Source organism: Anopheles coluzzii, chromosome 2 (genome assembly GCF_943734685.1).
Source record: "Anopheles coluzzii chromosome 2, AcolN3, whole genome shotgun sequence".
Lineage (NCBI taxonomy): Eukaryota > Metazoa > Arthropoda > Insecta > Diptera > Culicidae > Anopheles > Anopheles coluzzii.
The window spans coordinates 119,262,359-119,285,335 of record NC_064670.1 but is presented as its reverse complement, the minus strand read 5'-3'; the positions used below and the strand labels follow the sequence as shown (position 1 = coordinate 119,285,335).

General features: G+C 46.1%; 1 protein-coding gene across 6 annotated transcripts in view; it reads right to left on the bottom strand.

The window, feature by feature from the left end:
• LOC120952198 (calsyntenin-1) overlaps positions 1-22,977 on the bottom strand; it is an 87,854-nt gene that overhangs the window by 14,703 nt on the left and 50,174 nt on the right. For all 6 annotated transcript variants that reach the window (XM_040371400.2, XM_040371405.2, XM_040371404.2 and 3 more), the window contains exons 3-5: positions 17,152-17,291; positions 9,854-9,972; positions 8,551-8,626 (exon numbers count right to left, since the gene is read on the bottom strand). In XM_040371400.2, the coding sequence (XP_040227334.2) occupies positions 8,551-8,626; positions 9,854-9,972; positions 17,152-17,291 (335 nt within the window). The remainder of the gene's footprint in view (positions 1-8,550; positions 8,627-9,853; positions 9,973-17,151; positions 17,292-22,977) is intronic.

The following is a 22,977-nucleotide window of genomic DNA, read 5'->3' as shown; positions in this document are numbered from 1 at the left end:
TTGGCGTCGAGGAGCTACTAAAGGTGGCAGACACACGCAGAAACAGCGCCCTTCTAATCCTCGGCTGTCATAGCGCGGGACACAAACGCGTCGGCCCCGAAAAGTTATCCAATTGAGGGAGAATATTAATTTATTTGTCAAACGTGATTAAAGATACACTCCGGGGATGTGTCGCAAGCTCCGAGTGGCGCTTAATACAGGCCGAGTGCAAGCGAAGGAAGAGCAAAGTGGCAGGAGAAAATTGAGAAGCGCTCCAATAACGCTTTTCCATGAAACCGGGAGCCAAATTCCGAATGTCTGATGGAGCGTAGCCGATGGTATTTTATTGTCATGTAGTTTAAGGGGATCAATATTTCCTCGCAAAATCGCCCCAGTGCCGCCGCCGCCATCGGAGGGAGGCTAAACCACCACCATCGCCCACAATGCTGTTTGTGCCTGTGGTTTGGGCCCTTTTATTGACGAATCTCCGCGCACACCCGCGCGTACACACCTGTGACCGGCGGCGGAGGGGTTTCGATGCGTTCGGAGAAAACTGTCCATGCGGTATGGTTTGAGGGATGCCGTTCCGATCGACTTGCTGGGGGACTGGCGCTCGGTAACGATGACAAATATCTGTGGATTCCAAGCGCCCTCCGCTTCTCTTTCGAAGCGTGTCAGCGCCATCTGGATCGACGAACGACCCTTGCTCGACGACGGACGGAACCGGTCACACGCACACTTCGAAGGATATTGTGCAGAGAGATCCTACCCAAGCACCGAAAGTCGATTGTGCACGTCTCAAGAGCGTGCGGCGTGGGATCCTTTCCGCCTTCTCCACGTAAACGTGGGATGAAATCCTTGCGTTTGTTGCGAGGGAGCCAACCAGGGCCACAAGACAAACTGTGGACTCTACAACTGCTGTCTTCTAGCGAGCGGATGGCCACTGCGAAGAAGCGCACAAAGGGGGAGCGCGAGCGCGTAGTCCTCGACCGTTTTCTCCGAACTCGATTTGGTGCTCGACGGCAAAACCCTGCCCCGCTTTTGCGCAAGGAAATGTAATTCCATCATTTCCTGCAAAGCGAAGAAGCACCGACCCGGGGAAGGATCGCGAAGATGGTCGCTCTGCTCTGTAAGCCGTAAGCATTTGCCCGAAAGGCGCGGAAAAGAGTACAGCACACCGCACCGAAGCATAATCGAAACGTGAAGTCAAGCCTTTGGGGTTTAGTGGTTTTCGAACGAAGGGACAAGTGTTCGAAGAAGGCAAGCGGGATGGCAGGAAGCGGGGCAGGACACGGTAAAAGATCTTTGCCGTTTGCTTTCTTAGCGGGCACCAAGAGACAGAGCGAGAGCATGATTGTTGTGCGCTGGGCGGGAAGCGGGAAAATTACACAAGTGGAACACCAAGGCCACATGAACGAACACCGGGACGGCGGCGCTGAATAGAACCGGAGGAGAACATGAAGACTTGGCACCACTTGGCACCACTTTTTCTTTCTCTTCTATTCCCACTCGTTCCACTCAGTTCCAACCCATTCCAAAACCTGTCAGTGAAGCTCGGAAAAGTGAGAAACAAACAAAGTAGGAGGAGGAAAAAAAACGGCAAATAAGGACGGAAAAACGGATGAGAGTTGGGGGGGGGGGGGGGGTTGGTGGGAGGAAAAAGTCACGAGTTCCTGACGCAGGAAATAGTAGCTTCGAAGTTTTCTCGTTTTCAATTCCGCCGTTTCGCTCCACGCACGCCTACCACCATTTCCCCATATACTTCGGCGTGTCTGTGTGGCATTTTCTTGGCAGCTCAGGCATTGCAATATCGTTTCCACTGTCTTGCATTTGAACAGTCAAACCAAGAAATACACAACCAGCCACACACACACACACACACAGATGGAAGGAAAGCGTTTTATTTGTGCGCCTCGCCTCGCGTACCGGATGCTGCTCGGGGAAGAATTTTACCTTTTACCTCTTCTCTATTCATCTATTTCGTTTCCTTCGTCGAAAGCTGCTGCGAAAGGAAGCCACTATTTTTGCTATCGTGACGACAACGTGAAAAAGAAAGGAAATAGGAAAACACACTGACGTCTATACCTAGAGCGCATCCGAATTCGAATAAAGGACGAGGCGATTGTAGAGCGAAAGGTAAAGAATATATAATCCAACGATAACCAACATTGGGAGGCAAGAAGCCACGGACGAAAGCGTTGCATTTCATCTGCCGTGAGCCAGCAGCGTGGGCATCCTATTCCAGAAAAAAGGACACACACACACCCCTATTGCGGTCCATATCTTTGGTGGATGTGTGCAATTTGTGGAAAAATGGGCAACAACCCAGGGAAAGCTTGCCATCGTTTTGCTGTCGAAACGTCATCCACCAAACCGAGGAAGGACCTTCGGCGGTGGTGATCCGGAACCTTTGGATGATCAGGATTATCGGTTCCGTGATGACGATCGTGGCGGTATGTAACTGGTGGGGTAGTAAAGTAAATCGCACCAAAGGAGTGACCAAAAACCAGACTTTAAAGAAGGGACGATGATGTTGTGGACGATCCCAAAAGAGTTTGGGATTGGATTTGGTGGACCGTGTTTTGTTTCGAAGTTTACTGGTTACAGGGCAAAGAAGCCCGGGAGCAAAGTGAAGCGAACAGTGAAATTTATACAGCGCAATTGAGTGGATGATTAAGAACATCATCAAAAGGATTACCGATATCCTTTCGCTTTGGAGTCATTCCGTAGGTTCGCTTCGCCTTCGAAATTCAGTCCGTTCAGCTCTCTCTCTCCGGACGGGGACATTCGAGACACGACACTGGATATTGCGCAGATAATGGGCACGTCCTGCCTGTTGGCTGATTGCATGAGATGGGAAGCTGGGAGAATATCTTCAGACGCTCAACCATCTAACGATGAGCCTTTGCTTCTTACACTTTCTTCCAAAAAAATCCCCCAACCATCTCTTGAATGCTGTTTGAATAAGTGCTACCGACCGCTTTTCGTACCTCATTTGTTCCGTCGGACGGACGGATTCTCTCCGTCTATCTACGACCCCCGGAAACCCTCATCGAACGAAAATCGATGCGACAGAAAGGTTAGGTACGACACACACAAAAAAAAAACACCCACCCAAGTGGAAATGATCGGATTGTCCTTGAATTTCAGGAACACGGGAACCAAATTGGAACTGCGGGTTGGCGCGCGCACACGGGATTTGTTGGCTTAGGAAGGAAAAGCACACATTTCGGGAAACAATCACAACAATATACTACAGTGCACAAGCAACAACAACAAAAAAGGTACCGATGCGGTCCCCGGCATCGTGTCCCTTCGTTCCGGCGTCACGGTCATCACCATCAAAATCATTCTCCAATGTTTGTTTTTTTCTTCCTGTTGTACCCCTCCTCGAAAAATCGAAGGCTTGGTGGAGCAGGGCTTTGACAGGTGATTCTTCTTCTTCAGGTTTTCAGATAAAGATAGAAGTGAATAGAAAAAAGGAAGCACACCATCACGAGCCTAGGGTAGCTACAGTGTACACACGCATCAGCAGCCCGGGCTTAGGATGATACTTCCAGGAAGGGTTCCGCAGATCGGCGAAACGAAACAAAATCACCAATAAGTTACCGAAATTGGTCCATCGTAATTAAGTTATGGTAAAACGTACCAGGAAAGTACGCACCATGCACCTTTTTCGGGCTAAAAATAAAACAAAAGGTCCGTGCGAGCTCGTCGACTGGTCGCTTGCTGCTGGGAGCTTGTTTTTGTAGGGATTTGAGTAAATGAAGTAAGCTTAAGTGTAGTTGCTAGGGGCATGTTAATGTAAGACTGTTACGTTTTAATTTATACTTGGAAATGAAATGGATTACATTCACACACAGCTATTTCAAAGATGTTGTTTGTTGCTCATTTCATCGCCTAACAATGTCAATAATTTTAATAACGTTCGATCAATATCAAAATACAATTATTGAATAAGTTTTTTGGGTTGAAAAATATTTAGGCTCTTGAGAATAGCTACATTTATCTTCAAATCTTTTAATGATTATTTTCAATAGTTGTGTAATGATAACAGCAACTAAGCAATGATCTGTTATTGATTTATGTACAAGTAAACTCTATGGATAAGGCATATAACTCTTGCATGGTAAAGCTTGTGCAAGATTTGAACGCATGACGGGCATATTCTGTTGGGCCGTGCAACTTGACGACTGTACTACCGAACCGACCAGTAAACATCGCATTAAATTGAGATAAAAAGCTCATTGAGAGTGAGAATGAATGAGGGAATTTAATCCTGTAAGTGAATGTATGGACACAGCTCAGCTGAGAGAGACTAAAAAAATGCTTAGCTATTTTTATGAATAAATCAATTCCTATTTTATTCACTCTGTATAAGCAAGTAGAAAGGATTCCAAAAGAAAGCGTTACTGGTCGGCGTTGAGCTCTGGCGGATTAACACAAGTGGAGGCTTTAAGCGGTCACACGAAGGAAGGCTTTTCTGAAGAGTAGACCGAAAAGTTGTATGAAGAATTCTAAATCAGAGAAGGATTGAGAAGCAAATTTACTAGTGAGCGGAGGAAGATTCTTTTTCTCGGGCCCCTTCTTGAGACCTTGGGGCTCCACGCGACCGCTTACTGCTTAATCCGCCCCTGGCGCTGAGAGAGAGAAAGAGAGAGAGTGAGTTGAATTCCGAGGAATGAGGTCTCTATTCAGCCAGGAAAAGAGTGCGTGATATGTATCCACAATGAGTGAGTCTCTAATCGGCACAGAAAGTAGGTGAGTGAGTTGGATCGAAAAGAAGTAATGGCGAAATGTAAAGATGCTTTGTGTAGTGCATTACTAGTTATCAATCTTCAAACAGTGAGTTTAAAATTCTGATCTCAATCTTTTATTCTGATTCAAATTACTGAAAAAAGTAAGTATTCTCATTGCTAGTTCTGAGATTTCTTTCTTATTCTGAGAAAACAGTTTTTCCTATTCAATGCATCTACTAATGATCGAGTTACCCGCTTTTGCTTCCGTTGTTACTTTAAAAACTTGAGCCTAAAGATATCATGTCTCTCTTTTTTTTACCTTTACGAAAACTTTCTGCCGCATCTACCTATAGCATAAAAGGGGCCAAACATCGGAAACGCTCCATAAACTACTCACGTAAATGATACAAAAAAAAACCCTACTACCGCACACACCAACCGGCACACGGCAGGAAATCGTTAATACTTCAAACGCGTGCAAAGTTTGTGTGTGCACACCGTCGGGAAGGAAGGGCCAGCGTGTCCGCGTGCCAGCGTGAAAAAGGGAAAAGCGCGAAACTTTCCACCGATGATGCATGGGCAGCAGGGCTACTGCCGTTGGTTGTTAGTTGCTGCACTAGCTCCTGCTGTTTTCCCTGCCAGCCTTGCCTAGGTGGCGCTGTATTTCTCGCATCATTTTCCCTCCTTTTGCAAAAAACGGGATGCAGAACGTTCAGTGCGCGCCTCGTGTACGTTCACACTACGTTGCAAGCGAACGTTATTTTAATACACACACGCCCCATCGCTATCGCCGGTGCAAAACGCAAAAGCACACACAAAGGAAGGCTTTCCACCACACGTATGCGTGAAATGAGGGCGCGGGGCGACAGACTTTATCTTAACTCACCTGCAGCAGAGTTGGTGTTGTTTCGAAATTAATATTACTTTTGTTGTAAGCACTGCACGGTGCACTACGGTTTTGCAGGCAAAGTTTCGATTCGAAAAGCGGATGCACTCATCCTGCAAACATAAACACACACACACATATAGGCAAGCGCATTCAAAACCGGAATGATATCGGGACCGGAAGCCGGAAACAATAGCCCGAGCTTAGCCACACAAAACGGAAGCCAGCGTATGAACGGGCGGGGCACAGAAAGAGGGAAAGATCAGGGAGTCCGTCCCATTTCCCTGCCAACGCCATTTGCTGGTGCATCTCTTTTAACTACTGGCGGTCGGTCGTCTGTATGCGTATGCCTGGATGCACGTATTTGTCTTATCGATTATCGGGGCCGATCGCTAGATTGCTGTGCCGTTGTTTTCAAACTCCGAGCCTTTTGTGTTTTGTTCCGAAGCGCTATTCACACGCAATCCATCCGCAGTATGTGTGCATGTATGTGTTAAATATTGCAGGATGCAGTTTGCACGCGGATGAGCCTTTTGGTTTGTACATAGCAGAGAGAGAGAGAGAGGGGCGATATTGATAACAAAAGTGCTTGGTTGATAATTTAAGCTCCTGCGGTTGGGCTAAACGCGATACAAGTATGCTGATGCCTTGTGATTTACTGTGGCTCGTTTGGACATTATTCTTGTTAGGAAAGCCCATTTTGTGGTGGTCCAATCAAATCTGGCCTTTATTATTTTGTAACTTAGTTTTCAGGAAGTTTGCAATACTTTTCCCGCCATTTGGGAGGGATTAAATGACATTCAATCCAATTTAGCTGACAGCGCGCACATCGACATCAGACGTTTCTGTTCGCTTACTGTTTAGGGGATAATGACTCGCTAAACGGGGCAACTTTTGCCGTGTCCAAACTGCCTTTTTTGTTTTGGTCAAACTTCATAGCTCATCCTGACGTGAATTAAGCAACTTCAAATCCTTCGTCAAAGTGTTGCAGCAAACGGAGAGAGGTGAGGCAGGTTTGGTAAACGCCTACGCGCACCAGTCCCTAGCAGAATGCGCGGTTTCGCCCCCGATGGATGGATGGATGGAAACGCTTTTGTGCTTTTTTAATTGCTTTTTACCGCTGCATCATATTGACCTCCATCTTCTCCTGCCGCTGCCGCCCCGTTAATGACCCTTTCAAAGTGGTTAAAAGTGAACGTTTTTTTTCTTCCTTCCCCCCACGGGTTCGGAATCGCATAAAGCGCGCAAATGGATAGAATAGCGTGAAAGTGGCAAACGGAACCTCACCATTAACGCTCATCAAACATTAAAAGCTATCAATTTGGTTCACCACTCGTGGCGTTTATCAAGTGGGGGTGGAGGTTAACTCCCTCCATGGTTATGTTTTTCTTTTGCTAAATGTTGCTTTTAATTGTGGAAAATCGCGCTTCATTATCGCAGCCGTTTCATGCGACGCGAAAGCGCAAGTGAAGCCGAAACAAAGTTGGATCGACAAATCAATCTTGATCAACCACTTCCGAAGCATCATCTGAAGCTAAGAATGTGTTTTTGTTCGCTGTGACATTTCAGTGTACTATCACGTTTCTTGGAAAATGTATCGATTTTCTCTTGCGCACCCAGAAAGGCACTGGAATTCGTACCGGTCATAATTTCTGCTTCTTTTTTCGTTGCTATTTTCTTCCCAGAAGCCCTCCAGGTCCAGGTTGTCACGGATCGGGGCGTTCATCAAATTCGTAATTCAGTCCCCAATGCGACACAAGCGAGCAGTCGTGCGTTCAAAGTGTCTGTGTGTGTGACACTGTGTTCAATAATAATTGAAGTGTTTCGGAGGAGCATTTTGATTTCAAAAAAGGCGATGTCAGAAGACCTTTGCTTTGCTTTGTGGGCGACGTCGCTCAATGTAGGGTCCGGTTTTTTTTTGTAACGGAGCAAAAATCAATACCAGTACATTGAATTAATTACGAGTCTGTGAAAATCGGCCAGCGGGGCTGGCAGAATTGCTTTGGTGTATAGTTACGCCTCGGTAGAATCGAGTGGCACAAAAAAAAACGAGAAACAAAATACTCAACGGGCAGACCTTTCCGGGTGATGAGCAGCAAATACACCAAAACGAACCGGACTAAAGGTGCCGAAAATTGAGTTTGATGAGGCGTCGGTGAGGGTCGAGAAAAGCAAGAGAGAGAGAGAGAGAGAGAGAAAATGAAAAAGACATTCATGAATCGTGTGGGCCATCTATTCACGATCGTGTCCGGTTCGTGTGGCATTCCATTCCACTTTTTATTTGTTTCTTTTGTGTGTGTGTGTGTGTGTGTGTGTGTGTGTGTGTGTGTATGTTCATTTGCTTCAAGTGCAAAAGTAACTGTGACATCCCCGTCGGCAACTTACAACGGAGTGCGAACGGTGAAAGTGATGGAAATGTGAACGCCCCCATGGAGACGCCTGGTGGTTGAGGTGGAACTAATTCGCAAACCAGAAGATGGATGATGAATATTAAGAAACTTCTTCTGGCGCTCTATTTCGGGCGGTCGGTCGGTCTCTCTCTCTTATTCCACTTTCGCATACTGAAACCAATCTCACACGGTCCGAAACCATTTTCTCCGGGGATGGGCTGGGCGAGCAATAAATTACCGATGTGCTTGGATTGGAAGTTTGCTGACTTTTGGAGTTTTCGCAGGGCAAAGACGCATAACGCGGGCTACGGGGACGGCAAAGAAGCATTCACTAATTACTGGCACATGCTGGAGATGCCCGGGTGCAGTAGGGCCGTGTCAGAGCCACCGATATTGACGCACCGGTTGACAAAGGTACACACCACCCAAAGGTTGGGATGAATGTGTTTGATAACTGCAGCCGAACACTGCTGCTAAGTAGTCTAAGGCAGAGCCCACCGCACTCGGGCTGCTAAGTGAGAAGCCGGACGGAAAGTTCATTACTTGCAAAACTTACCTCTGTGACGTATGAGGGCTGCAGGAATGTGGGCGAATATTCATTAATGTCAATCACGGAGATATGTACGCTCGCGCTGAAACGGAAGGAAGAATTGGAGAGAAAGCGAGTGAGATAAAAAAAAGTTTTTGGGATAAGAAATTCGTAATCGTAATCAGTCCTGCCAACCAAAAAAAAAAAACAAAAAAACAAACACAAAACAAAAAAGGACAGCATGGGTTGCCGTGGATTTAACTCGAAACAAGGAGAGAAATTTCTCCAAAGAAACCAAAGTGCCGAATAACTTGGTGCGTTCGGCTGGGTGGAAGGATAAGCACAGACGTATGCATCAAGTAATTTCTAGCAAAGCTTCCTGGGAAGTTCAGCGCAATGGACGAGGAATCTGCGAGCGCGAAACATTGCGACGGGAGAAAGTGCTTCGATATTTCGCCTGTCAGATAAACTTTCGGTTCGGTGTCTCCGCGGAGTGATTGAAGTGAAGAAGCCCTGTGCGATGTGCGAACTGGAACGATGGGAGCGAACTAGAAGAAGCAAAAAGGTGGACGAACCAGCACAAAACAAGCTCTACATGCGCGATTGCTTGTATGTCGCTCGCTTGTTTTTGGGGGTGGGTGGTACGTTCTGCGGCGCATTTATTGCCGTGATTGCTGACATGAAAAGTAGGCGCTAGCAACATTTTAATGGAACACATTTTTCACAACTGCTGAGCAATTTAAGGCCGACGTTTGTTGCTCGGCTTGAAGGCACGTTCGTTACGGGGAGAATAGATGTTTAAGTTAGGCGGAAATAATTGAACAATTTTGGTTGAATGTATAAAAACAAAACAAGTTTCAAGTTTGGGCGCCTAAAGTTATGGAATTCGTAGGGCTTTTGGGATTAATAGGGGCATATCAATTGAGTTGCTGGATTCGTAATGAAATAAGACTTGTTATCCTATATATATTATATTAATCAAACGCGATTTGGTCGAGCAGATATTAAAATGTAAAAAATAGATTAAAATGTAATCGAAATAGGCAAAATTTGATTATTAATTTTACTCCGTTTCACTGTGCCTGCTGAACGCCAGAAGGTATGCAATATGATGTACTTGTAACATAATAGATTATCTAGTGAATTTAGAAGCAAATCTAGCCAAGCAGCTTCAAAATAGCTTCAAAAATGAATAAACAACAAGTGCGGCAATTAAATTATTTCATGTCGAGAAGAATGAAAATTTAAAACGTCATTATATTGAGATAGTTTACGTAAAACATCAAAACATTATTTTTCCATAAATTATAGAACAATTGTTGTCTCTTACCTCTTCGAATGTGATCCATCACAGAAAACGGCGGTAATGTCAAATTTGTAGTTTTTCCGCTTTTCGCAGTTCAGTGTCTTTTTCGCTTTCAGAATGCCAAGCTCGTTCACAAGCTCAATCTGAAAAGAGAATACAATACAGCAAATAACAGGCATTAAATCACGCGTACATTAATTTCTACCGTACCGATCGAAAATAATCAACCCAACAATAAATAATAGCTAACAAACGCAGCAACAGAGGAAATACTTATGTCACCTTCCCTCCCTCCCTCCCTATCCCCATGGGTGGAATCACAAATTTATGTTCTGCAAAAAATATTGATTATTCGACAGAAACACCAAACAAAACAGCACACAAACAATGATAGATGCCGCTGCTGAATGGCATCGTTCGATTGTTTGAAATTTAAATAGTAAGTGGAAAAAGCACCCGCACACACATACATACACCCTTTCCTGCTGTGCAAACAGTCATGCATCTTTGCGTAATTGTAAAATTGATGCATCGCCTGTTTTCCCACGTGTTTATCGGTGGCATTACGATGTGAAAGGAAAACAGATGAGCGAAACAAAAGTAATACCCACGGGCAATCATAAATTCATTTCATCGCTTTTTTTACTGACCCATTCGCACCATCAGGGATAGTGTGGGGTGGAAAACACGAACGGACTTGCATCTGTTAATTGCAGATATGCGTTTTTTTTTGTTCCTCGATGAGCCGCAGTGTGTTGTGCTGCCACGGTCGTCTCCCAGTTATTAATGTTTTATTTTTGTTAGTACACGCGGGCCATCGAAATCGCTGAACGGCTGCAGCATAAAAGGACAGCTCAGTTCGGTTGGATGTTCAGTCGATGCTCGATGGCCAATTCCACCACTATCGTAAGGGGGGATGGGCCACGCTTATTTTACCGCTCAAACAAAATCCCACTCCAATGTGTGAGCGTTTGCGGGCGAAGAGGACGCGCGAAAGAATTACAAAAACAAACGGAGAGTGAAGGACAAAAAAAAAACAAACAAAAAAACATAACCCAACCAATCATCAGCGCGAGCATAAAGCGCACAGTCGTTTAAATAACGCTCGATATCGTTGTTGGGCAGTGGCAGAGAGTGCACACGCGTGGCGTGGATACAATTTTGCATAATTGCGAAATTCGGCACCGGCAACCGAATCTGCGAAAGCAAATGAAGCGATCGGAGTTACATAAAAAAAACAAAATGAATTTTCGATAGCTCAGAGCTACTGCCAACAGAGAATTATGCATTACTCTTTTTATGCTGGCAGTACAAAACTCCCGAAAGCATGTGCGGGATATGTTGTCTCGACATTTATTTATGCGCAAAGTTGACAAAACTTCGCTTTTGAAACTTGTAATCGACACCAACTGGATTGGAATGCGAAGCCCCGGGGCGTATAGATCAGACCGTGAAAGCGTGGCGATGGTAAATATTGTGTGAGGTTAACTAACTCGCTTCCCCCGAAATGGTAACGGTCTGGGAGCAATTTGATAAATTAATTAAACTCAGTAAAATTGCTTCTCGAATTGTAGCAACTGTGAGCATTTGGCGAAGGGATGTAATTCAAGCCGAAACCACCGGGTTGGCAAAGATGCAATTAAATTGAATAGCTTTACTAGATGGGATAAAGTATGCCAATAATTACGCGATTGAACAAGACGAAAGAAAAGCGGAATATGGAAATATGAAGTTGAATAACAATCTACTAATTTGCTATCATCAATTTCCCTAGATTGCTATCCTAATTTTAACTGCCCCAGCTTTGAAACCTGCATTCTTCAACGTTCTGTACGAGAAAATAGACTCACAGTAAATCCCGTTCCAATCTTTCACCAATTTAACCTCAAGGCACGATTGCACCCATAGCTCTCTCTCTCTCTCTCTCTCTCTCTCTCTCTCTCTCTCTCTCTCTCTTTCTCTCTTGCGAAAAGCGCAGCAACCCCGTAATATCGTCCCGAAAACTGTAACACCAACGTTCAACTGTCATCTCCAAACACCGTGCGCTGCCGGCGTGTGTGTAGGAATGGAATGCGCTTAGAAATGGGCGTCCCGGGGCCACTCACCGTACACGTATCGCTCGCTGACGCACACGAAGGCGCGCGCGCGCGCTCGCCCAAGAACGTTCACGGGAATTTCACGTTCCTTCATCAAAATGCTAATCCGAACGCAATCCTGGTCACGGCACCGTACTGTGTACCTCTCTATCCCCCCCCCCCCGCACGCCGCTTGCCATGCTCCATGTTGCAGTTGTTTTCTCGCTGCAGGGTTTGATTTTCTTCCCCCCAACGACGCATGTTTCCAAATCGGGACCCCCGCAACAACAAAAGCCCCCCTCCTTCCCTTCACCCATCCCAACGCTAAGGTGCCATCGAAACAAATCCATTTTAGTTATTTGATTCACGTCACGACAGGTGGTGCACCGGTGATTCGAAGGCGTTTAAAAATAAATTGATATTCTATCTTCTACAGCCAGCAACAGCGGGGACTGCGGGGAGATTAAAAACTTCTGCTCGGAGGGTCTGAAGCCCGTGTTGTGTTACGCTTTAATGTTTTCTTAGGAAAAGGTACAAGGGGTGGAGGAGCTGCTCCGTGTTGTTCACCTTCCTTGTGCTGCTGGATGCTGCAGATGAGTGTTTCACGTTGTAACACAATGTGCTGCTTGTGTCAAACGTCATCAAAGGCGGTTCGATGGCTTTCTCCGGCAGATTGAGCATTGCTAGCAATAGATCCATAGCGTAGTAAAAGCATTTGCGCAGGGAACAAATCACACGAATGTTTTGACTCGAATGGGGTTGGGGGACGCCCTCATTTAATTTTGAAACAACTAAACGGAAATAGACTCAAAGCGACGGTTATAGCAAAGGGCAAAGCAAAGGATTGGTGTGGAGGTAATTAAAATTGCTAGAATAGAAGGGAGGATAGGGAACAAGGGCGTTTACACTAATTCAAACGCCCTTTGCGATATGCCATCATACAGCAAGAGGGAAACTAAACTTTAGAAAACATGAAATTGAGTGGCTTAAAATACTTGAAAAGGTATTAAACGATAATTTTGGGCTCAAACATGAGATTTGTTTGCTATTTCGGAATGAAGCATAAGCATGAGTATCAAAAATTCAATTCCAACACATATTCAGCATATGAACTCCAGCTCCAGAACATGTTGCATTAATAGTTTGCTTTTATTTTGCTCTCTCTCTCTCCACGCAAGGATCTCCTCACAACTCGCGGCCCCTTCACGTTGTCCGAGAAGTCAAGCAGAATGTATAATTAATTAATTGTTGCTTGCATAATTTGCCACTTTCATCAAACATTTGCGCGAACACGTGTCAGCGGAACAGCCACCGGAGGTTAAAACCCCATATGCTATAAGCCCATCACTTTTAGTGTGAGATACCGGTTTTAAAACCCACCCCTGTCCTGGACTTGGCAGCCTGAAAAAGGTGATGGATATTAATTTTGCTCCACACCATTTTGTCCCTGGGTGTCCCTGTTGTTTGGCTTTGCGAAAGTAAATGCCATCGAAATAAATTAAAATCTAATTTAGAATAACACGTGTGTGTCCGTCCCATCGCTATCGTCGCCACGCAGAATCGTGTGCTTGGGTTCTTCTTAAAAACCCCACAAAAACAATTGAGGTTCGAGCGAATTGCGACCTTAAAACCACTAATGGGCAAGATAGGAAACGGGTTTTGCAGGCTAAAGTGTTTCGCCAAAGTGTACAACGGCGAGCCGCGAACAGTGGAAAGCGAGCCACCCAATAATCGTTTGTCGGGTGTCGCCAAAGCGGCAAAAACCGTTTGCCACCACCAACCGGCTGCGGGTAAGGAGTGCTCTTGAAGAAAGTGCACCGAATAACAGCACAGGCACTGCTAGCGCTACGCTCCGTGCTTGGGCGGTTTGTTAATTGTTCATTTAAATGCAATAATACATCTGCTACTGTGTGTACCCGAGCTCGAGTGCCAGGAACGTCGGGTCGCAATGCCATTTTCTATTGCCGGGGGGAAAAAAGCAAGCACCCAGCGAGCTACCGACGCTACCGTGTGCAGCAGCACCTGTACTATCAACCTGAGCCTCCTTTTCCGGACATTAAATTAACGATCCTGTGGGCTGCTCAAGGGAGCGAAGAGAGAGAGAGAAATGGGATGAGTTGAAAGGAGAGAATCTCACAGAGCCTGACGCCGAACCTGTCGGTAGACCACACAATAACGTTTCACCAACACGCCATTCTCCACACGGAGCTCCCGGGGTTGCTGCGAGATCGCCCACAATATCGCGCTTGGCACACCGCAGACCACAGGACGTCACCAGGCATCGCGCACATCCAGCACACCACCACTACCTTGATAGCATAGCAACGGTTGGTGTGCGGTATTGCCGGAGTGTGCATAATCGGTTTGGCACCGATTCTCTCCACCACCCATTGCGTGCACCCCCACTGACGACACACGGAGGACCAGCTCACCATCAAACCATCAAACCGGCGTTTTGTGTTATGGATAATAAATTATCTGCCAACTGCGGCATCGTCCGAGGGGAGAAAAGGGGAGGGTGCTTATGCACGCAGGACGCGCGCGCGCCCGGACACACATACATATTGCGACCCCGGGGGGGCTGGGTGATAATTTTTCATGCAGCCTAAGCAAATGTCGGACATGATGAGTCCTCAGAAACGCCCGGACACTTCGATCCTTCGCCGTGACCCGTGACGGAAGGTTTCGGGGCAATGATAGAGAGAGAAAAAAAGGACAATAGAACGGACAAGTGGATCGTGTTCGCTTGTTTTTTTTTTTGCTGTTAGCTTCACCGGAGAAAAGGGCATGAATGATTGAGAACCGTAGCGTCATCTTGGGGCATCTTCGCCTTTCAGCCCTTTTTCCCAAAATGTTACGTATCAAATTCCTTACATCACACACGCACCGACAAGGGGGAGAGTTAGCTAAAAAATGTCAATTAATTGAACATTCCTCGTTTTCCAATTAAACTTTTAATAAAAGCACCCACAACACACTTGGGCTGACATTTAAATGGCACAGCACAGCTCCAAGTGGTGCCCCGCAAAGTTGCTTTCCGCTGCAGAAAGTTTCACTTTGTTTACGAATGAATTTAATATTTTTCCCTGTCCCTTTACAGCTTTCCGTTATTGATTTGCTTCAGAAGCACACATACAGAGGTCCGTTTCATCTCAAGAGGTTTCCCATGCTAATGGTTGGCGTTACAGAATCGCCTGTATACCGAAATTTCCCTCTCCAGACTTAAACTTGTACCTTCTAGAAATTGGAAAAGTGAAAATTCTTAAACGAGAAAACTCCACACCACAGAGGGGGGTACAATTACCCACTGGAAGAGGAAAGAAAGGGAGAGCCGAAGTTGCAAACTTGAGACGTTCGGCTGACTCCCTTTGCGTCATCAAACTTAGCAGCCACCCATGATGTACCCATGATGTTCCCATTCGTCACCGGGGAAGCTGCCGGGAAAAGCTTCACACTTCCCTAGAGACTTTCTTCGCCGGTCCACAACATCCCCCCCCCCCCTGCCAGTGTCACGTGGATGCCTAGCAACACTTATGCTAATGATCAGGGAAGGCCGTGGAGGCTTAGCTGTCAGCATAGTCGTCGCTTGTTATATGGTATTTTCCCCTACCATATCTTGCTTGGGTACAGGAAACAACGCGCGAAGGAAGTCTGTGCACACCTTTGCCTAAGAGCATTGGACACGCTTTCACACCGACACAACGACGAAAAAAAAAAATGGCGCGACCTTCACAAGTTACGTTTCTTGGTGAGGGCGTACAGATGTTGTGCGTTGTAAAACACGCAGAATGTAAAAAAAAGAAAAGACAGACACACAAATTCCGGTGGGAGCTCCTCATTATGGTGGACATCAAGGAATAATCATTTGCGCTAATTACCGGCCGACGCAATGCCACCGCCGGAGGAGGTGCTCTCACCCGAGGTACGGTACCAGGAATCCAATTTTGAAGATCCTAACAAAAAAAGCGACCGCTTCCCAAAAATACAGCAAAAAAAGCGCCTTTTCGTCCCAGTTCCGCACCCATTTCCGGGGCCATCGTTAGTGGTGGACAAATTTGGTTCGTTCGTGCCGGGTGGATCGGTGCTTTAGGCTAAGGGGGAAAGTTTGCATACATTTTGGCTACAGTGTGATGAAAGTAAAACAGATCCCCCTTCTCCTTAGTCCCACCCCAAACCGGTGGAACAGAAGGAAGGAAGCTCGCTAGCCCTTATCCCTCCCCGGGCGCTTAGCAGCAATTTCAAGTGGATTTTGTCAGTAAATACGATACCGTTTAAAGAAGAGCACGGTAAGCTGGTGTGCCGAAACCAGTGGGGGAGCGGGGGTGGAGGATTTTTTCGTACTTGATGGACCTTGATGGACGTTGGCAAAGAAGCGACGCCAAAGACCCGAAACTCAGCATGGTACCGGTGGCTGCTCTCGAGCAGATGAAAAGGATGAAGTTTCTTATCTCGTGTCCCCAAGAGGTTATCCTCGAACTCCTCGAAAAAGAGAGAGAGACAGAGAGGGAGAGAGAAAGAGAGAGCGCTCGACGAGGAAAGTAAAAACAGATTACGATGCTGACGGCATAAGAAATGCGCTGAAAATGACGATGGTCTGTGGACCACCTTCTCTGTTAGAAGCGCTCACAAGAAGGAAGTGGTTATGTTTATAAAAAAAACCCATCCCAGACAACGGAGGTGTACAGTGGGAGGAAGAAAAAATGTCCGACAGATTCCACCTTACTTTAGCGAAACAATTTCTGTCACCGTGCCGTGGACGGACATTGGCTATTTCGGCGCGCGGAGAAGGCACGAGACGACGAACCCGCGCCACCGCCGGGTTGATATATGACCGTGCTAAAAGTGAAGTTAGTCGAATTTCATGGACAAGAGACGTTTCGCAATGGGCGAAAATGGCAACCCGGTCGCGCTTCACCCGGTCCGCCCCATTGGGGCACGTAGGAATTGGCGACGAAAAATGCACAAGATGGTGACACGTGCGCGCTCGCGCGCTCGACTTTTTCTGCAAATCGTGCCATTTTTGCCAATAATGCTCGATAGCCCAAGTGTTTCCACTTCGTTATCGATAAGAAATCGCGCTTGAGTCTTCTTACAAACGGGGGGAGGTTTGCCTCGTCTGACGCCGTTTCGTAGCGTTACGGGCAGAAGATTATTGATTTTTCCAGCAAATCAAGCTACAATTGGTTTTCTTCCTTATGCGATGCATTATTCAACGGAGCAAAATGGAAGTAACGAATGGAAGCTTACCTGAAAGGGAATTTCCTTGTTCTTTTTGATTATGTGAAAGCCGCAGATTTTCGTCTCGTCCACCTTAATCAGTGGCGTTATCTCGACGAACGTTTCATTTTCCTTTATCAAGCCGTGGTACGAATTTTCCAGGACGCGTTCTGCAAAGAGAAAGACGGGATTGGAAAGATAAGTTAAATGTACAAGAGAGTTGAGCATTTATTATTATTTCAGCAGGGATATGCTTGAGTTTTAAAAGTTAAGGAATTTAATGATACAAATTGATGTAGATACCAACTCCTAAAATGATTTGCAGCCTGACAAGGCTTAGGAGTACACAAAAACCACATAAATACAATATATACACACATACACACACTATTTAATTTCCCAAATCCAACATCAACCTGTAATGATGCGGCATCGGCGTGTTAATAATTTGTACTGTTTGCAATTAGTAAAGCCCTTCGAACACGAAATTACTGCGCACACGGATGTTTGCTGTTCGCCATTTCCCATTGCTCTGATTTCCAGTGCCAGAGCTTTCCATCAATATCGTTTGACACGCATCAGAGAAAGCACGATGTTTCCTTTTGCCGTGCGTATTACATTCCGGCCGGAACAAGCGCTCCAAGCCCCGTGTTCCGGCACAAGCGGTCGGTGCAGTTTTGCACACATTGCAACTCCAGGAATTGATAACATTAGACTGCCAGACCGACTACCACCATTTGCTCGGGACTGCACAATCGATATTGCTTTCATTTCCTGCGCGATAGTTCTGCCATTCGAACACACTGGAAGTACACTGGAAGTGAATAATTTTCTCGATAACCACCATGCATTTTCAATGCGCCTGTTATCACGGGTATTACATTTTTCCCAGGAAACTGTCCCACGGTGAACACGGCTGTAGTAAGTACACACATGTTGGCATGTTGCGACACTGTTCGGCGGCGGTGGCTATCGATATTCATTACGCGACCACACAAATATTTTCCCAATGTAATTGGAAGCGGCAAACATTTTGGGGTGGCGTGTGTGGAGGAGCGTTAATTTTGGCGTCAGACTTCATTCCATACCGGTTCATGGTCAAGCAGTTCCTGCACGGAAAAGGGGCAGAGCTTTTAATGAGGCAAAACTCATCCGCAAAGCGTCATGTTCCTGTGGACAAACATCGGGAATGTTGTAATATTTCCAATTCTATTTCGAAATAGTTTTCTAATAGTAAAGTTAATAGGTTTCCAATAGTAAAGAAATTTTAGATTAATATTATATTTTTGTTTATCAAAAACATTACAGTAGCCCAAAGCCAAAGGACCCAATATCATAGAAACATCTAATCCCAACACTGCTGTATTTTTTTTTTCTTACCATTTTACTTCAGGTACGGATTAACGTTTCCTCAGCGAAATGAAGCACGCGGAAATCCCCTTTTCTGATTTATTGTAAACCCCGAACCGAATAAATCAATCAAGCAAATAAAACGCTCGCATCAATCCTCACTAAAAATGGAGCTTAACTTACTTTTGGACCAATCGATCGCATCAAACGAGCGAGGATCCTGTCTGAGCTGAGATTCTTTCCCAGCGTCGGGGGCAAAAAACAAACTCCACTTCCTGCGTCAAACGCTCTTTACCACCGTCGCCTTCGCGCTACAGCGGGCAATCGGCTACATCGTGCTAGCAGTCGTGCCCCTTAGGATCAATCGATTGTTTCCGGTAGTGTTGAGCAAATTTGTCCGCACAGGAAATGGGCGGACTCTACAGCAAAAGGAAAAAAAGGTTCGAGGAAAAAGGATGGAATCGAAGAAAAATGGATGGCATAAAACGTACACATAGGAAGTGTGTGTAGGGCGTCTGTGATGCGTGCGTGGAGATAAGCAAACACACATTAACTGGAAGCTGATACGAGGTTTGGCTCTATCAACACCAGAAGCTAGACGTCCATTTCTAGCTGAAGCAAACAGACCATATAGAACTTTTGTGGGGGAAAGCTTTTCAAAGAGGAGTAAATTGAAATATAAAAACTGTATTGCAGCATTTTAATTACTTGCGGGCTGTTTCGAGCTGTCGATATTAGCTGCAACTTTTGCCATTAATCGTTGAGTTTATTTGCGCTCAATGCGGATTTGACGTATCAAAACCATATTAGATGGGTTTAACAAAAAAAAGCACTCCAATCACCGACCGAAAGGTTCAATACACAGAACAGAAACAAAAATCAATGAACGAACAAGCAGTTCAGCAACAAGGAAGGTCTGCGGCTGCCAGAAGGAATCGCACTTTGGCTGGGAATTAAAACAGATTACGTGCCCTGTCCGCCCGACTCCGAGAAGGGCAGTGGCCGGCCCCGAGGTTGATTTATATCGCTTGTGCCTCCTCATCCTTCTCCTCCTCCTTTTTACTGGCTTTGGCAACATTTCTTTTCTGCACTTCTGCTTCAATTTTCACGCCTCCAGGTTTGGTTGGCTGGGCGCAACCCAGCATATGCGCGTAAAACTGAAATCCTCAGCTTAGCACCTTCTTAAACGGGGCTGGGTGGGATTGGTGTCTGCAAACAACACCCGCTGGTGGCGCAATGGGAGCTGATCGATACCGGGGAACTACCGGTGGTTTCGAGTCGACCGACCAACCAGCTGCTGCAAGGTGTCGACAACGTCCGCCCGGCCGACCTGTACAACCGTAAAAGTGCTGAAAGAAGTTAAAAAAGAAACCCCGTGTGCCGTGTGTTGTGGAAGAAGCGTCGAACGGGACGGTTTGGAGAAAAGAGAGCTGTGCAACATCGAAACGGAAAGTGTCAACGGTTGTTTGCTGGCGGGAGTGTTTCCTTTTCTTTTTAGCTCGCACCAGTTTTGCTGACGGGTCGAATTTGGAATGGGTAATGTGTATCGGCTTATTTGTATGTAGCGCAGGTTATGTCTTAGCAAGAAAAGCAGTTTGAAATTTGACGGCCAGCAGCTCTTCGGGGAAATGTTTTATTTTTGTTATGTTGGCATGCTGAATTACTGATGATTGCATTAATTATGTCTACACTTGGTATTAAATACGTTTAGCTCCCTTTTGCCAGAGTCAGACTATGAAAACTTCGTTTCATTTGAAATGTTAAAAAAACATGAAATAATACAATTTGTTGGTGCCATGACCAGGATAGTATTCAGAGAAAAAAGATGAATCACACTCAAGCAAGATGCTGCAAGAGAGCAAAACAACCATCACCGCCAAGACCGTTGGTGTGAATCACACCACCCCAAAGAAGAAGAAGAAGAAGAAAAAGATCAAACCAAACCGATGTCCAACCCTCGCCACAAAGATACAAAACGGACTAAAAGTAGAACACTTTTAAAAAGCAAAGTCCAATAACCAAACCATAAAATCTACACCCGCAGCAGCAGCAGCCGCCCCAGTGTGATGTCCGTTCTATCGTCGATGTAGCCACCCAAGCCCCCTCATGCGGGTGCAACGACAGAGGCAAGCAGAAAATACGATCGTCGTTGCCCAAAAATAAATGACAGCGCGCACGCCACGATGACACACGGCACCGGGGCAAACACCCACCGATAGATTAATTCCGAAACAGAAAAAAGTGAACCTAAAAACGGAATAGAGTGGCAGCAACTGAGCGGCGGCTGAGGATGGCGCAAAAGCAAATGTCGCTCCAAGTGATGACTGCAGGCGCACGCTGACACTTCCGACCGACACCGTCCACACATACACACACGCTCGTGGGCGTTTTGGTGAGGGGCGAGACACCAAAGCGTATTCCACGGGAACGTGTGCGAACGCCTGCGGTGCGCCTTTGCACGTAGAATCTTATTTTTTCACGGGTGGAGTAACCGAAAAGATCTTCTTGAAACAGCGTGTGGCATGTGGGAAAAGGCCCAAGGCGAGAAAAAAGTATCCCAAAGCCCTAATACAAAAGACAAAATAAAAAAAAACTACGGGGAAAAATGGAAAGAGCATCCAAATTAGATATCTGTTTTGGGGTCAGTATTAATCACCTATTCAAGCGTGCGGACATAAATCAATGTCTCCGCGAGCGAGCGGTGAAGTTACACCGTGGAACGGCAACGCGCAGTGTATTTATCGAGGGCAGAGGGGAGTCTCGTCGATAATGCTGCGCTCTCCGAGAGTGTTAGTTAAGACACCAACACAACACCACCAAGGGCACGATTACGAATGATGGATGCGCGTTCGGGGCACGGGTTTTTCGTTCCTGTTGGAGGGGATGATGTCGAACATAATTAGCAGCCATTTGTAGCCCGTTAAAGGTGACCATTTTTTAAGGCGGAAGAGTCAAGCCAGAGAGCATTCAACAAGTTTTCAAACGAACGTGTAACACCCGCACAGCTAAAAACTGTCATGCAAATTGCATACTTTTGATCGGAGAAAATTTACACAGTTAACGCTGTATGCAATACGCATTACAAAAAGGCGCCAAAATTGTAGGCAAATTACAACGCGGTAAAACTTTCCTCTTTTGCAAGATTATTCATAGCTTGTTTCGCTTTTGTTTAAACAAAATTAGCATTTTAAAGCATCAAGCACACCCACACATACCTTACACACGCTGGGACGGTCGAGATGCAAGATGGAAAGAAAAATAAATAAAATGAACTCGAGGATTCTTGCTGAATTTAAACTGCATCCCTCCGCAGGATAACGTATGGAGGGAAACGCCGTCGCGCCACAGTGTGTGATCGCCAAAGCTCATGATTGCATTTATTTAAATGAGCTGCACCCCCATTAGCTCGACCCATCGCTCGCAAAGGGTTCTTGGTTATGAATAATAAAACATTCTCACTCGTGGACACGGAGCATGGAAGGCGCCGAGAACGGGTGCGGTGTTGTTCTTTCGCGTTGTAACGATCCGCTCCCTTCTCTTCGCACAACATTTTCACAAATTTCCTGTGCCCCTTTTTATTGTGGCAGTAAGGGGTCCTCTTGGGATGTTGCGTTGTAGGTTTTTATGGTTTTGTGTGCCCTTTTTCTTCTACCCCTTACTCTCACTGCGCGAACTATTCAACCGGGAAGCTGCTCTGTGTCGACGACGGCGGCGGCTCGCACAGGACGGAAAACGTGTCTGCAATAGACTATTGACTAATTGTTGAGCTGACAGCAAAAGGGCACCCTCAAAAGATAATGCCGCTTGAGGAACCAGGGGAAGATACTGGTCCAACACAGGGCGACGGCGACGCGGGAAAACCCCCATGTCTGAGAAGCTGTGTGTGTTTGCATGTTCTTTCTCTTTCTGAGCATTTATGCAAATAAGGTGCTTCCCGTTTGCGAGCTTTCCGGCGACTGGTAGAGCGTTTTGTGCGGGCACCCAACCCAGCAAGGGTCGTCCTCGTGTACGGCCGAGTGGACAAGTGGAAGTTAAAGGACTGCTGGCCAGCTTTTCCCACTTCCCGCCCCACTTTCAGTCGTGAAAAATCATCTTCCATCATCATTCACGTTACCGCTACGACATTCACGACATCATCGAGGCACACATACAACCATCTACACACACACGCACACAGTAAACACTCATCCCATTGTCTAAGCTGAAGAAGACTTGTGTCTTCTCTCGCTCTCTGCAAAGCGGGCAACGCTCCAACCGCAGAAGACAACAAGGCGAGCGTGTGTGTGTGCTCGTAAGTTTACAAGCAAGTAACAACAACAAAAATCACCACAAATAAAACAACAGCGTCGACAGCAACAGGGGAAAGTGGCGGATGCAAACACTGGAGAGCTTTGCACAATCGTTTTACATACATAATCCCGCGTCTAATGTTGCTGCATAAATTGTGCTTCCCTGGTTGAGTTTGTGTCGCCCGGGCCGGCTACGTTTGCGGCTTTGTACACGTTT